The 16,422-nt window shown below is 35.6% G+C and overlaps 1 protein-coding gene across 2 annotated transcripts in view; it reads left to right on the top strand.

Annotated features, from left to right (window-relative positions):
• Positions 1–16,422, top strand: part of prkceb (protein kinase C, epsilon b) — a 135,123-nt gene that overhangs the window by 69,781 nt on the left and 48,920 nt on the right. For both annotated transcript variants that reach the window (XM_051916629.1, XM_051916628.1), the window contains exons 4-10: positions 200–234; positions 1,840–1,928; positions 4,364–4,493; positions 5,254–5,396; positions 5,632–5,725; positions 7,283–7,497; positions 7,607–7,780. In XM_051916629.1, coding sequence (XP_051772589.1) covers positions 200–234; positions 1,840–1,928; positions 4,364–4,493; positions 5,254–5,396; positions 5,632–5,725; positions 7,283–7,497; positions 7,607–7,780 — 880 coding nt within the window. The remainder of the gene's footprint in view (positions 1–199; positions 235–1,839; positions 1,929–4,363; positions 4,494–5,253; positions 5,397–5,631; positions 5,726–7,282; positions 7,498–7,606; positions 7,781–16,422) is intronic.

Below are 16,422 nucleotides of genomic sequence, written 5' to 3'. Positions count from 1 at the left end.
TGTACAAAAGAATATTAAATGATTACAAAAAAAAAACTTTTTATTTTTTTTCCATTTTAAATATTTTCTGTTTTTCTTTTATTTATTTATATATGCATGTGTGTATGAACTGTCTAATGCATTCTATACTAAAATATATGCTGTTGTGTTTAGTGTCACTGTATAAGAAAAATAATAGCTGATCACCTTTTCTTCACAGGGGTGTATTAGGAAAGCAAGGGTATCAATGTCAAGGTAGGCAAATAAAATCCAGTTCTCTTAATATTTCTCCATATCAGTTTGTTGGTTCATCAAAAATATTAGCTACAATATCTAAAGCAACAAAACACGTCAACATTCCTATTAAAGGAATCCTGTCGTTATTTACTTATCCTCATCTTTATTGTCTTTTTGATGGAACACAAAAGAGAAATTTTAAAGGGGACCTTTTATGCAAAATTCACTTTTATAAGGTGTTTGAACACAGATTTGTGTCCACAGTGTGTGTAAACAACCAGCCTATTATGGTAAAAATCCATCCACTCCTTCTTTATAATCCCCATAAATTATAAACAGTCTTTCCAAATGAGCGGTTACAAATTTCCCCCTACTCTTACATAAGACTGACAACAGAATCTGCCCTATTAGCTCAGCTCCTCCCCTGAGTGAGCTGTACACAGTCCTCCATGTTTATCTCCTCGCCAGGGCATTTAACAGCAGCATTCAAGTAAGAAATGTATTATTATAGCTACTAAAGTTATTTAATTAAGAGCAGTGAGTGAGTTTCTGTTTTTCTTTAGTTGTTTGGTTCATATTAACAGCAGTAGGTACTGTATATTACGCTGCTTTCATTTTAATACAGATCTAATTTACACGTGATTTCTTTACATTCTGTTTACTTTCACAGACATAACCGACTGTGTTTGTGAACTTTGTGTGTTTTTGACATAACCTTGTGTGTATTTGACAGTTTAAGTGCAATAAAACGTGCAAGAGAAATCAGTTTAATACTCAGATGCGTCGTCTGACAGTCAGCTATCTGTGCGTGTTCTGCGGATGTGTGCGTTCAGAAAACCGTATATATCAGAAGTTTAAAGTGCTATGGCTTTAAAACGCATGCAAATAATTAACTTTCATGATGACAAAGAACAGCAATGTCACGTGAGTGTGGTCACGATAGAGATGATAATCAAAACCAAACAGAGGTTTTGTTAGTTTTTGGCCAAACCAAGGCACGAGGCTTTGCCCTCTTCTGTAAAGCAGGGTGGGGAGCAGCAGCTCATTTGCATTTAAAGACACATGCACGAAAACAGCATGTTTTTCCTTCCGCTCAAAATGGGCATTTACAACATAGTATGATAAATGATCTTGGGGTATTTTGAGCTGAAACTTTACAGACACATTCCGGGGACACCAGAGACTTACTGTATATTACATGTTGTAAAAAGGGGCATAAAAGGTCCCTTTTTCAAAAGACTGTTTAGGCAGCTCTTTTCCATAGAACAACTGTTCAAAGTGAACCCAGCCATCAAGTCTGTGTTTAACAAAGCAAGAGAAGTATCATTAAAGAAGTCAATTTGACTCGTGCACTTTTCCCAAATTTCCCTTTTGTGTTCCACAGAATAAAATAACAAAATACATGCTGAACAAATAATAAAAGAATTTATATTTTTAGATGAACTATTCCTTTAAGCAGTGACTAGCTCACAATCTAAAATGAAGGAAACTACTGGCAAGGACAGGAACCTCCTAAAAATATCATATCTGTACTGTAGCTGAAAACATTCTTATCTGTGAGCCCACAGTAATATATCAGAATAGTAAAGCTGATCTCGTCTCCTCCTTGTCTCTGACCCTCAGTGTGTACCTGTGTAGTTCATAAACGCTGCCATGAGCTGATCATCACTAAATGTGCAGGGCTGAAGAAACAGGAGGACACCACAGAGGAGGTGAGAGGAAACTGTTGAAAAAAAAAATCTCACATGATGTCTCTTTAATATCAGTTGTTTTCACCAGTGAGAGTAAAATGGAAACTTTTGCTTAGGTTTCCTGCTTTTCAGATGTTTTTCCTGTGGAAAAAAAGAACCCATAAATCTTTTCTTGAGTTTCAAAAGAGGCCTCAACAATGTTTCAAACTGTTCAGATTTGCAAAGATGCAATGAAAAGTCAGATATTTTAATACAAACCAAATTTATCCTAGAGTTAAGCTATCCACACTTTAATTCCAAAGTTCTATACTCTAGTTCAGGGGTTCTCAACTCTGGCCCTCGAGTTCCACTTTCCTGCAGAGTTTAGCTCCAACCTTGATCAAACTCACCTGTTCGAGTCACGAACCATTCCTAGTATAGGAGGTTGCCATCTCTTAATTATGGTAGTTAAGGCATGAATGCAGCATAAGCTCATTGTTTTGGTTCAGGAGGAACTGTAACGGTGCATTCACATGGGGAGTTGGTGTCAACGCTTGATGGAGGGCGTGTCTGAAGCTTGGTGGTATGACCATCATAGTGACAACAGCCAATCACATTAGTTTCCGGTGTTGCATGAATGCAATTGGAATGCAATTGGCTAGCGCCAATCAGGTAATCTGATTGGCTGACGCTTGCATTGGCACTTGAAAAGTTGAGAAATTTGTAACTTCTGCCACGAGCAACACGAGTGAAGCGACCCACAATTCAGTTCAGCAACGCATGACATCACCCATTCAAAGTAATGAGAAGCGTTAACGCCGACGCCCTGTGTGAATGCACCATAAAAGACGGCTGCTGTTTCGGTTATGGAGCTCGTAACCGACGTCGGTCTTACTTTGCATAGCAAGGTCGGAAACAGGTAAAGAAGCTGCTTTTGTGCTCAATCAAACTGCTTTAAGGTAAAGTATCTAGTAAAATTAATACTGTCAGATATTATTCACTGAATGTCTTTATAGGACAGAAGATTAACGCAAACGGCTAGAACTTGTGAATTGACTTGCTAGCTAAAGCATGACGTGCGTTCTCTAGTGATGCGCGGATCGCAATCAAAAAAAATAACATTGCTTAATTGCGGGTGAAAACTCAGTCGGTTGTGTCTTAAATGAATGTAACCATAAGTATATTCGGTCTGTGCGTTCGTTCTTAAAGTGACAGCAGCCTACTAAACCTGCTGCTGTTTGTCATTTATGTTAATCAAGCAACAAAAGAAAAAAGACAAAATCACTCACTGTTCCTGACTGTATAACTTTAGTATCTTTGTAAGGATCATCAATATATATTTAATTATTACAGTGAGGTCTGTGCAATTTCTTACTTGAATGCTACCGTTAAATAGTTGTTAGTGCTTTTTGAATGCTTTGGCTATACATAGCAACTCTCTCTTATGTGTATCTAACTCCACTGTTACTCTCACACTTCAAATGATTGCGTGTAAATTTTGTTTGTATTTTTGTATTTTCAAATTACAAATTACTTGTATTTTAATTAAATAATTTTTTTACAGCAGTATTTTGTATTTTATTTAAATACATTTGATTAATAAGTATTTGTAATTTGTAACTAAATACTTTTTGATGTATTTGTGCCCATCTCTGCCTATGGCTGCATCCTAAATTGTATACTCTCGAGTAGATACTTACTCCGCTAAAAAAGTATGTTCTATATAGTGTGTAGTATGAATGCAATCCAGACATACTACATTTGCCTTGTTGTCATTATGATGTGACCTACCAGGGTTAGTTGTGTCGCTTCACTGCCATTCACAAATTCTCTCCCTTGGCCTCATGTCCATCGTATGCACACTTCATAATCTCGCGGAAGTAGTACGTAGGTCATCTGGGTACTTTTTGTGCACTCTTTTATAAGTAGGCCTATACTGTGAATTCGGACATACTGCTTTTGTCACATACTGTTTTTCGTCTAGGGAAGAATGGGATTTCGGATGCAACCAACAACTTTCAAGTAATCCTAAAGACCTTTATTAGCTTGTTCAGTTGTGTTTGATTAGGGTTGGAGTAAAACTCTGCATGAAAGTGGACCTTGAAGGCCAGGGTTGAGAACACCTGCTCTAGCTGTATGTCAACAATGTCATTTTTTTTCCAGTTTAAGTCTATTTTTTTGTCTACTTAATTTTAGGAAACTTTCATTAAATCTCCTGTGCTAAAGAGCAACACCTGAACAATAAAACTTCCCACTGGAGTGAAATAATATAGTCTGCATGCTTTTACTGTTAGCAAACAACATCACTGTGTAAGCTTTATCAAATGGGTGTCAATACTCACAGCCACATATATAATATTTTGTGAGCTTGTTTATAAGTAATAATAAAAGAACACTGAGTTTTGCGGTTTCTCCTCTTCTAAAATGTTAGAGATCGCTGCATAGGCTTCTTTCTGATCCTCTATCGCCCCCTGCAGGTGGGATCTCAGCGCTTCAGCGTCAATATGCCTCATAAGTTCAGTATTCACAACTACAAAGTCCTTACGTTCTGTGACCACTGCGGTTCGTTACTGTGGGGCCTGCTGCGGCAAGGGCTGCAGTGCAAAGGTGAGAAGAGCATTCTGGGAAATATAGTTACAGTGTTCCCATAGTCATGGAAATACTGGGAATTTTCAGAGATTTTTTTTAATTAATTTGTCATTTCATTGTATTTTCTGTACATTTCTATAGTGAATGCACATTTTTCTAGCTTTGCACTGTTCTGTTATTTAATATATTAGTACAAAAGACTGGCAATTGATAAATTGATATACAAATGGAAATGTCCAGAAATCTCTACAAAATTATTTATACTTTTGTAATTAATTAATTTGTATTTATTTGTTTACACACACACACACACACACACACACACACACATATATATATATATATATATATATATATATGAAAACAGCACAATGACCCTTTGTTATTTTAGTATCATTGAGATACTATTATTTAGTTAGAATTATTTTAGTTATTATTTAGAGTACTATTTAGTTTTTATTAATTTTTTGAATTAGTTTTTAATTTCATGTTTTCATTTTAATTTTAGCTAAAGTTCTGTTAATTTTAATAATTTTTAAAAAAATTTCTTTATAGTTTCATTGATTTTTCAGTTTAGTTTTAGTTATTTTAGTACATTTTTTAAATATTTTATTTCAAGTAAAGTTTATTTTATTTCAAGTAATGAACATTTTCTTATGGTTTTAGGTTTAGTTAATGATAATTACCCCGCTATATCCCCAAATCTTCCAAGGTTCAGACATGCATTGAAATACAGTCTAACTTCTCATGCCGTCTCCCTTAATTTTTCTGTCCTCAGTTTGTAAGATGAATGTGCACAAGCGTTGTGAAAGTAATGTAGCTCCTAACTGTGGGGTGGACGCCAGGGGCATCGCCAAGGTGCTGTCCGACCTTGGAGTCACTCCAGATAAACTCTCCGGCAGCGTCCAGAGGAGAAAAAAGGTAAGAGCGACGATTATCAGGAATTATTTGTCCGCACTAGAGAAGTGGGCATGTAGGACTGAAAGGTCAATAGCCTCCTTCTCCTCCATGTAGCTTTAGATAATAGAAAATACACTGATTACTGATGATGACATAATGGTCTTTATAGCGAGCAGCACTTGGGTACTTGATTAGGCCTCCTGAAACATAATCATGATTGAATGATGAAGATGATTTGTTACTGTTTTCAACACAGATCTCTCAGGGTCCAGATCCACAACCCTTTCCCATATCCCCACAGTTAGAAGAGGATCGATCCAAATCTGCACCCACATCACCATGTGACCAAGGTAAACAAATAAAGCTAAAAATAAAGCTCTGCAGATTCTTCTTGGGTTAAAGATGGTTAAAGATTGGGTTAAAGATTACCACGTAAAATATTTTTGACTTGTCCTTAAAGGGTTAGTTCACCCAAAAAATGAAAATTCTGTCATTATTTACTCACCCTCATGTCATTCCAAACCTGTAAGACTTTCATTCATCTTCAGAACACAAATGAAGATCTTTATAAAATAAAATCTAAATCTAAATAAAATCTGAATGATATCTGTCCCTCCATTGACAGCTACACCACTACCAGTCTGACACTTTCAAAAATTCATAAAGACAGTTTAGTCCAAATTTTCACAAGCACTTTATACACAGAACAGATTTAATTTAGGCTTTTATTCACATATAAACATTTCGAAACTCGCACATCAGTTGTGGTAAACGGAAGCTCAAGAATCTTTGCTTGATTTGCAAGAACCAGTGAGGTTCGTTCTCGTGTGTTATGCAGCACATTTGAGCGTCCTGAAGAACCAATGTTCTCATGTGTCAAGCAGGTTCGGTTGAGCTTCTGTTTGTGTTCGCTGATCATTGTTTATATGTGAATAAAAACCTAAATTTAATCAGTTTATCGTATAAAGCGATCAAGTTAAACCACTCAATTCATATGGATTAGTTTTATGATCTCTTTATGAACTTTACTAAAAATATCTTCATTTGTGTTAAGAAATTAAAATGAAAGTCTTATGGGTTTGGAACAACATGAGGGTGAGTAAATGATGACAGAATTTTCATTTTTGGGTGAACTAACCCTTTAAGTTTGTAATTCACTTATAATGGAATTCTATTGGGCCACTGTACCAAAATGTGAAGCTTGCATTTTGCCATGCTTTCATCACTTTGTATGACAAAAAAACTGAAATTGTCATCAATGAAATCAAATGGCTAATGGTCTAAAACTGCCATATTTGTTTTAAAAGCTACTACTTCTAAGATACAATATGTTTATAGTACTTTATTGTCATTTTGGAGCTTGACAGCACCTCATTCACTTTCACTATATGGAAATGAGCTGTTGGGATATTACAATTCTGCTTTTTTGTTACATGGACAAAAAAAGTCATATGCACTTGATAATCAGTGCTTTACAGATTATTTGGCGCTCAGAAACATTTCTTATCATTATCAATACTGAAAACAGTTGTGCTGCATTTTTGCGTGATATATTTTTCTGTATTCTTTGATGAATAGACAGTGCAAAAGAACAGCATTATTTGAAATAGAAATCTTTTGTAACATTATAAATGTCTTTACTGTCACTTTTGATCAATTCAATGCATCCTTGCTGAATAAAACTATTAATATCTTTCAAAGAAAAAAAAAAATCTTTAAAACATGGTAGTGTGATACTGTAGATCCAATGCTGTACTTTTACCCTTAGACTTCTATTGTACATGCATTACAGTTAACATGTTTTTTGTTTGTTTTTACAAACTGAAGAATGCGACAACTGTATATGTGACTCAATATGGGGTCATATAGCGTATGATGTGATTTGGCTTTTGTTTTGTGATCTGCAGATATAAAGGACCTGGAGAACATCAGGAAGGCACTTTCGTTTGACCATCGTGGTGAAGAGCTAAAGCCAGCCTCGTCCTCCTCTCTAACTGAGGGAGGGTCAGAGGAGACGGGGGAGGCGAGAGAGAATGGAGAGGTGAAGACCCTCCAGACCAAAAGGATGACGCTGGAAGACTTCTCCTTCATCAAAGTGCTCGGGAAAGGCAGCTTCGGCAAGGTGGAGCTTTGTGAAATTCTGTCCTCTGTTTTCTGCATATACGTACCAGTTTTGTTTGGTGTGTAACACGGTCCCAGCAGTTATAGTGCAGTGTTGTCTTTGTGTACAGGTGATGCTGGCTGAGTTAAGAGGCACTGATGAGGTTTTTGCGGTGAAAGTGTTGAAGAAAGACGTCATCCTACAGGATGATGATGTGGACTGCACTATGACTGAGAAACGCATTCTAGCCCTGGCCAGAAAACACCCTTACCTTACCCAACTCTACTGCTGCTTTCAGACCAAGGTGAGAGCCAGGAGTGTTTCTGCTCTAGAGACAGTTTAGCCTATAATAATAATAATGAGCAAACTGGACAATCATTTCATTTCAGTCAAGCACCGAATACCAAAATATTCTCCTTATTTAGAAATGATGTTTTGCAGACTGCCACTAGATGGAGCTGTAATATTACAGTCTGTCAGATATTGAGAAAGCAGCTCTTATAGCAGTTTAGCTCTTTATCTGAAGTGGGCAAGATTGTGGCTTGGGGAATAATCGCAAAAACAGGTCAGTTCATCAAGAACATGGGCACATTTTAGAAAAGGCTTAAATTTTGAAATTTGGATATTCGCATTTCCAAAAGGCTTTTAATTAAAATGAAAACCAGCCATAAAACAGAAAAAGTGTTTATACTCTGAAACGAGAATAATACTTTTAATCAAAAGTGAACTGCTAAAACTATCTGCCATAATTCTGTGCCTCAAAATTTAAATAAAACATTAATAAATTAATACATATTTATTGACGTACTTCCATTTCTTCTTGTTATTAGAAGAACTATAAAAACACTTTAACCTACATGTACTCTGTTTTTCTTAAATTATTAAATAAACAAAAAAGCAAGATCAAATACACAAAATAAGATCAAAATAAAACATTTTATATAAAAGTATAAATTATAAAGCCCAAAACTAAAAAGCTATAATAATAATAATAATAATACAACCATGATTAAATCAAAATCTGTGCATAATATGAATTTAATAGAAATATGTTGGTCTTATTGAAAGTTGGACACAATTTCCTGAGATTTTCATTTATACAGTTTTACCAGTGTTGGAAATATCACATCATTTTAAAATTGTAATTTTCAGGTCTGGAAAATGTCATGGAAACGTCATGTCATCTCTATACTGACTATAAATCCAATTACCATTAGCTCTGAAATATTTATTTGTGTAGTTATTGTTCTTTGTGAATGTTTTATTACTGTTTAAAATAACTGAGAGTAAACTAAAAAAGATCAAATATACAATAAACATTAAACATAAACATTAAAAATGTAAAACGACAATTAAAATTTGAATTAAAATATAGATAAAAATAATAAAGCCAAAAACTAAAAAGCTATAATGATAATTATAATGATAATCTGGAAAAGTCATGGAAATTTCTATACTGACCTACTGACCATACATTTATCCACTTATGATTAGCTCTGAAATATTTATTTGTGTAGTTATTATGCAGTGATTTTGATTTCATGGCAATTCATTGGTCAAAACGCATGGGAAACTTTTTTTCTGTAAAACCTCTCAGTTTTAGTCAATTTAAAGGGGACCTATAATGCCCTTTTACAAGATGAAATATAATCTTGTACAGATCATTTATTATAGCTTGTCAAATTTTGGGTGTGTCCCTTTAAATGACAATGAGCTGCTGCTCCTGGCCTGCTTTCCAAAAGAGGGCGGAGCTTTAACAGCTCGTGCTTCGGTTGCTCAACAACAACAACCTCACAGAACCTCACGCAGCCGAAATGACGATTGTCAGTAACGGTGTTCAGCCTTACGTTGTTCAAACCGGAATCGGACACTGATGGAGAGACTCAGGAGGAAGTTACAACTTTTAGAATGCATCTGGACGTTTCTGAATGGTTAGTGGATAAATTTATGTAGTTGCTGTGGAGTTGATTCAGCTCATCGACTTGCATGTGCCATCATGTTAATCTTTTGTGCAAATCCAGCGTTGAATTGACCCTCGTTTATGAAGCAGTCCGGTGTAAAATGACGGCATGGTAACAACACAACTCTACAACAACTCTTCCTCTTCTCTAAAGCAGCCCAACGTGGCCTCACCCCCTTTGTTGCATGTTCTCGGGAGCAGGGTTTATGTAAATTTTAGGGTTATTGATGTCACTAACCCGAGAAGAAGCTCGTTGTAGTCCCTACCAGCCGTTTGTTGTAGTCCTTAAAAAGTGATTTCTTTACAAGAAAATATCTCTCTTTGCATTAAACTTTGAGTGTTGTAACACTGCAGACGTTGTTTATGCTCTAACAGCAACAATACACACTAACTAAAGTTAAAAAATGAAATCATAATCAACCACCCCTTTAACATTATACAGTTGTGGTCAGAATTATTGGCACCCTTGATAAATATGATCAAAGATGACTGTGAAAATAAATCTGCATTGTTTATCCTTTTGATCTTTAATTCATAAATTTAGCAAAAATCTAACCTTTCATTGAAGGAAAAGAATTGAAAGTGGGGGGAAAATCACATTATAAAATAAATGTTTTTCTCCAAAACACGTTGGCCACAATTATTGGCACCCTTTTTTATTCAATACTTTTTGCAACCTCCTTTTGCCAAGACAACAGCACTGAGTCTTCACCTATAATGCCTGATGAGTTTGGAAAACACCTGTCAATGTCAATGTCAATGTCAATTTTATTTCTATAGCACAACTACACACAACACCAGTTGACCAGTGTGCTTTACATCAATACAAAAGACAATAAAAATATATATATATCAATATATAATTAGGAAAACCATAAAAACAGACCACACAATACAAAACATTTCATCTTATCCATAAGCTAGCTCAAAAAGGTAAGTTTTTAACCTAGATTTAAAAACAGATATGGAAGGAGCAAATCTAATACTAAAGGGTAACGCATTCCACAATCTGGGAGCAGCTACTGAAAAGGCGCGGTCACCCCTACTTTTAAGCTTTGATTTCGGAATACGTAACAATCTCTGATTAGACGACCGGAGAGACACAACTGGACGATGTTCTGTCAGTAAATCTGAAAGGTAAGGAGGGGACAAACCATTTAAAGATTTAAATACTAAAAGAAGTATTTTAAAATCAACACGGTATCGTACAGGCAACCAGTGCAAAGAGCGTAGCACTGGAGTAATATGGTCCCGTTTTTTAGTACATGTCAAAAGTCTTGCTGCCGCATTTTGTACCATCTGTAACCGGGATAAAGCTGTTTGGCTAATCCCATAATACAGTGAATTGCAATAGTCTAGCCTTGATGTTAAAAATACATGAATTATTCTTTCAAAGTTTTTAAAAGATAGAACAGGTTTTACTTTAGCTAAAAGACGAAGTTGAAAAAAGCAGGATTTGACTACTGAATTTATCTGCTTGTCAAATTTTAGACCATCATCAAAAACAAATCCCAGGTTCTTTACCGAAGGCTTTGCAGAAAGTGTTAAATTACCTAGGGTTATTTGACTAGGAGAGTCAGATGAACCAAAAACTATGATTTCAGTTTTGTTTTCATTAAAATTGAGAAAATTTAAAGATAACCAAGCTTTCACGTCAGATAGGCACCTGACAAGAGATCAGAGACCATTCCTTCATACAGAATCTCTCCAGATCCTTCAGATTCCCAGCTCCATGTTGGTGCTTCTTCTCTTCAGTTCACTCCACTCATTTTCTTTAGTGTTCAGGTCAGGGGACTGGGACGGCCATGGCAGAAGCTTCATTTTGTGCTCAGTGACACATTTTTGCGTTGGTTTTGATGTTTATTTTGGATCATTGTCCTGATGGAAGATCCAACCACGGCCCATTATTGGATTTCTAGCAGAAGCGATCAGGTTTTGATTTTTTATCTGTTGGTATTTGATAGAATCCATGATACCAAGTATCTGAACAAGATGTCCAGGACCTCCAGCAGAAAAATAGGCCCACAACATTAAAGCTCCAGCAGTATATTTAACCGTGGGCATGGGGTACTTTTTATCCCTGTGTGCACCAAACCCATCTGGCGGGTTTGCTGCCAAAAAGCTTTATTTTTTAGTTTCATCTGACCATAGAATCCGGTCCCGTTTGAAGTTCCAGTCTTGTCTGACAACTGAATATGCTGGAGATTGTTTCTGGATGAGAGCAGAGGATTTTTCTTAAAACCTTTCCAAACAACTTGTGGGGATGTAGGTGCTGTTTGATAATTTTTTTTAGGCTTTCTGAGACTCAAGACTCAACTAATCTCTGCAATTCTTTAGCTGTGATCCTTGGAGAGTCTTTGTCCACTCAAACTTTCCTCCTCACCGCGCATTAGGACGATTTAGACACACGTCCTCTTTCAGGCAGATTTGTAACATCTTTAGTTGATTGGAACTTCTTAATTATTGCCCTAATAGTGGAAATGGGGATTTTCAATGCTTTAGCAATTTTCTTACAGCCACTTTCTATTTTGTGAAGCTTAGGGTTAGTAACAATCTTTTGCTGCACATCAGAACTATATTCTTTGTTTTTTCTCATTGTGATGAATGTTTAAGGGAATTTGGCCTTTGTGTTTCCTCATGTTTATACTCCTGTGGAACAGGAAGTCATGGCTGGACAATTTCATGTTCATGATCACCCTGGTGTGCTAAAAAAATGTAAATATGAATGGGAATATACTTCAGAGATATTTTACTCATAAAAAATTCTAGGGGTGCCAATAATTGGGGCCAACGTGTTTTGGAGAAAAACATTTATTTCATAATGTGATTTCCCCCCCACTTTCAATTCTTTTCCTTCAATGAAAGGTTAGATTTTTGCTAATTTTATGAATTAAAGATCAAAAAAGATAAACAATGCAGATTTATTTTTATAGTCATCTTTGATCATATTTACCAAGGGTGCCAATAATTCTGACCACAACTGTAGGTGGTAAAGGGATTATATATTGTCATGACTCGCCACAATGCTGAATATCAAATTCATTTGTGTTCTTATCCATTCCACAAACAGCCCTGCAGCTGATCACATACAAATACAGAAACAGACACACACACAAACGCTTGGGTGAGGAACAGGTTGTCTGTTCGCCTGCACAAGTGTTCCCTGACACAGAAGGGCAAGCACCTGTTTGAAGGGAACATTTCTTTTACAGTCTATATATAATAAGCTCACATCAGATAAACCCTCCACATTAGGTCAACATTCTAATTTTTGTTCAGGCTCTCTCGGTCTGCCGGTGTGATAATTGTTTTAGATAGAGCCGACTGTTTAGGAACAGCAGCCGCGGCCAGGCCTAACCTCACATGAACATCATGTTTATTTTCCTCCACTAAAACCTGGACTCAGCCATCATGACGGCATCCTCCACTCCTCTAATTTATTTACTTCTGCAGTTTCCCCAAACAAGCAAAAAGAACATTGTGTCCTTACTGCGAACACGAGTGGGAGGAGGTAAAGGGAAGGGGAGGGGAACGAGCACGGGGGAGAAGGAAAAGGGCGAGTGTAGGATGAAAGAAGGTAGAAAGGGTGGAGAAGGGCAAGATGACCTCTTAAAACTTATGGTCTTAAAATACCATAACAGTGATGAGCTTTAACGGAAAGTGACATTAAAGAATAGTTGCTGTAATTAAATCACTTTCACTGTATTTATAGGGTGAGTAGAGCGATGACAGGAAATGACAGGGAATGGGATCGGGAAATGTCATGTGCTAGCCTGGATTCGAACTTGCACCGTCTTCTCTGTCAGGCATGTGTATCGCTAGACCAGTACTACTGATATATCACTGGACATAATATTGGCAGACAAATGGCAATTAATTGAAACCGCGGTCTAATTGTCACAGTTTTTTTCTCCAGTAAATACTTCTCTGAGTTGTTTATTTTTTAAAGACAAAAACATATTTTAAAGGGATAGTTCACCCCAAAATGAACATTTTGTCATCACTTAAAAAGTTTCTTTCTTCTGTTGAACACAAAAGAAGATATTTTGAAGAATGTTGATAATCAAACAGTTGATGGGCCCCATTGACTTCCACAGTATTTTTTTTGTTCCTACTATGGAAGTCAATGGGTGCCATCAGCTAACTGGTTACCAACATTCTTCAGAATATCTTCTTTTGTGTTCAACAGAAGAAAGAAACTCATACAGGTTTGGAACAATTTGACTGTGAGTAGGTGATGACAAAATATTCATTTTTGGGAGAACTATCCCTTTAATGTCTAAAACATTTCTGCTTGTATTGCTCAGGAATTGTCATAATGAAATCTGTGATTAAACAGCCAACTTTAGGCTTTTCAGTCAAATGTAATGAGATATAGCCTTTGACATCCTCTGCATGTGACAACTAGCCCATATACGCCTTTAATCTACTGACATGCTGTAAAGCGGAAAAACAATGCATTGACAAGGGTGCATTTCAGGTTATGAATCAGTATATCAGGTACATAAATTCGGACAGTAAGGATCCTGACTCACTAAACACTTGACATTTGACTTGACATTTGATATTCAACAGTGCTTTGATCTGCCTGCATTGACACTATTCTTTTAAGAGCTGCTGTGCAGCCAAATAATGTACCAGTTATCAATGTAAAGCTGCTTTGACACAATCTACATTGTAAAAAGCGCTATATAAATAAAGGTGACTTGACTAAACATTGTGTTTAGTGAGTGGTGGTGACATGACAATGTCCTAATTTGTACAACATCACTACTTGTATTTATGAGCAACAGCAGAACTGATATCTTTCTGACATTATGTTTTAATGTTATTTAAAGTACATTATGATAAATACTTTACTTGTTACATATACATGCAACATTTCAGCCATAAATAAATTATAAATGATTATGTTCATTACCTGTCTAGCGATGTATGTTTATGCTAAAATATAATTAAAGGATTAGTTCGCGTGACATAGGCGAATGTACAGATCCAGTGTCTACAAAGCAAACGTGAAAAGAATAAGCCAAACGCCCTTTACACAAAGAGGTAAAACAACGATGTCGGATAATTTTGAAGTTGAAAATGAGATGGAGTTTTTTGCCCTACCGCGGTACTTCGCAGTAGATTTTTTTTAAAGAAATTAATGCTTTTATTCAGCAAGGACAGTAAAGACATTTATAAAGGACAGTAAAGACATTTAAAATTTCTATTCATCAAAGTATCCTGCAAAAATTGTCACAAAAACATTAAGCAGCACAACTGTTTTCAACATTGATAATAATAAGAAATGTTTCTTGAACAGCAAATCAGCATATTAGAATGATTTCTGAAGGATCATGTGACACTGAAGACTGGAGTAATGATGCTGAAAATTCAGCTTTGATATCACAAGAATAAATTGCATTTTAAAATATATTCAAATAGAAAACAGATCAAATATAGCATGAATAATAATAATATTTACAATAATTTACAATAACACTACAATAAGATTCATTATTTAAACATTAGTTAATGTATTGAACTAATCAATATAATGAACTAATCAACACATTTGCTACTGTATTTACTCATCTTCGTTAACATTAGTTAATGAAAATACAGTTGTTCATTGTTTGTACATGTTAGATCACAGTGCATTAATGTTAACAAGATTTTAATAATGTATTAGTAAATGTTGAAATTAACATTAACAAAGATTAATAAATGCTGTATAAATGCATTTCATTATTAGTTTATGTTAACTAATGTAGTTAACTAATGTTAAGTAATGAAACTTATTGTAATTATTAATAATGATAATAATAATAATAACTTAAATTGTGTTTTTGGTGCGATCCATATAGGAAAGGCAGTCTTTTAACCATGCTTAGAAAATGTAATTATTGGCAGATGTATCTGTAATATTTTGAACAGAAATTTGTTTTGGAGGGATTTGTTCTTGTGTTTATTTTGTACCAGAAAAAGGTGACTGCCATTAGCCTTACATAATGTGGTTCTGATGCTTATCAGGCCTGATGTGTATTCCATATGCTGTTTGTTTTATTTTCAACCCTCTCTCCCTCCCTCCCTCCGTCCCACAAATACACACACACACACACACACACACACACACACACACACACACACACACACACACACACACACACACACACTTTTTGCTTTGGCCCACATGGACCAAATATTCTGTTACAATATTTTACTCATTATATAATGACTAATGCAACAGCATCTGACGTCTATGTTAAATATAAAGAATTACTACTTCTACTAAAAAACAAAATCTATGTGAGAAAATTGAGTTTTTGGTCAGAAGTGTACATTTATAGGCCTAATGATTGCAGATTAAGTAAAGATTTGACATTTATCCACAGATTTCTTTTTTGGACACAGATTACACACTTGCGGTCTCCAGCATTTTGCATTTAATCAGATCTTAAACTGAATGAATGCAGGTGTGTGTTCTCTTCTTTTCTTTCTTTCTTTCTTTCTTTCTTTTTTCTTGTTTTCTCTCATCAGCTCTTTGTTGCCTCACACGTAGCATGGCAGGCTGACCTCTTGTTGACATGCTCCGTTTCTCGCTCCATTTCGTGTTCCCTCAATGCCTAATTTGCCATCAGGCACTGCTGAGGACGCCTTGCCCGGACTTGCTCTGCCCCTCACCCTCAGAAACAGCCTCAGCATCAGTAGAGCCGAGGTCCCGCTTTCATCCCCACTTATGTAACCCTCCGATTGACTTTCCCCATGGATAACCCATTATGTTAGCAATAGTTTTTTCTGAAAACTGTGATTTTCTTTTCTTTTTTTTTTTTCTTTTTTTTTTTCTTCAGGATTCTTTGATGAATAAATCTTTTGTAAAAATCTTACAAATGTTACAAAATATTTTATAACATTATAAATGTCTCTACTGTCACTTTTGATAAATTGAATGCATCCTTGCTGAATAAAACTTTTTTTTTTTTCAAAACAAACAAACAAAC

This window comes from Ctenopharyngodon idella, chromosome 13 (assembly GCF_019924925.1).
Source record: "Ctenopharyngodon idella isolate HZGC_01 chromosome 13, HZGC01, whole genome shotgun sequence".
NCBI lineage: Eukaryota > Metazoa > Chordata > Actinopteri > Cypriniformes > Xenocyprididae > Ctenopharyngodon > Ctenopharyngodon idella.
Note: the sequence above shows the minus strand (reverse complement) of the source record. Positions and strands in the feature narration are given on the sequence as shown.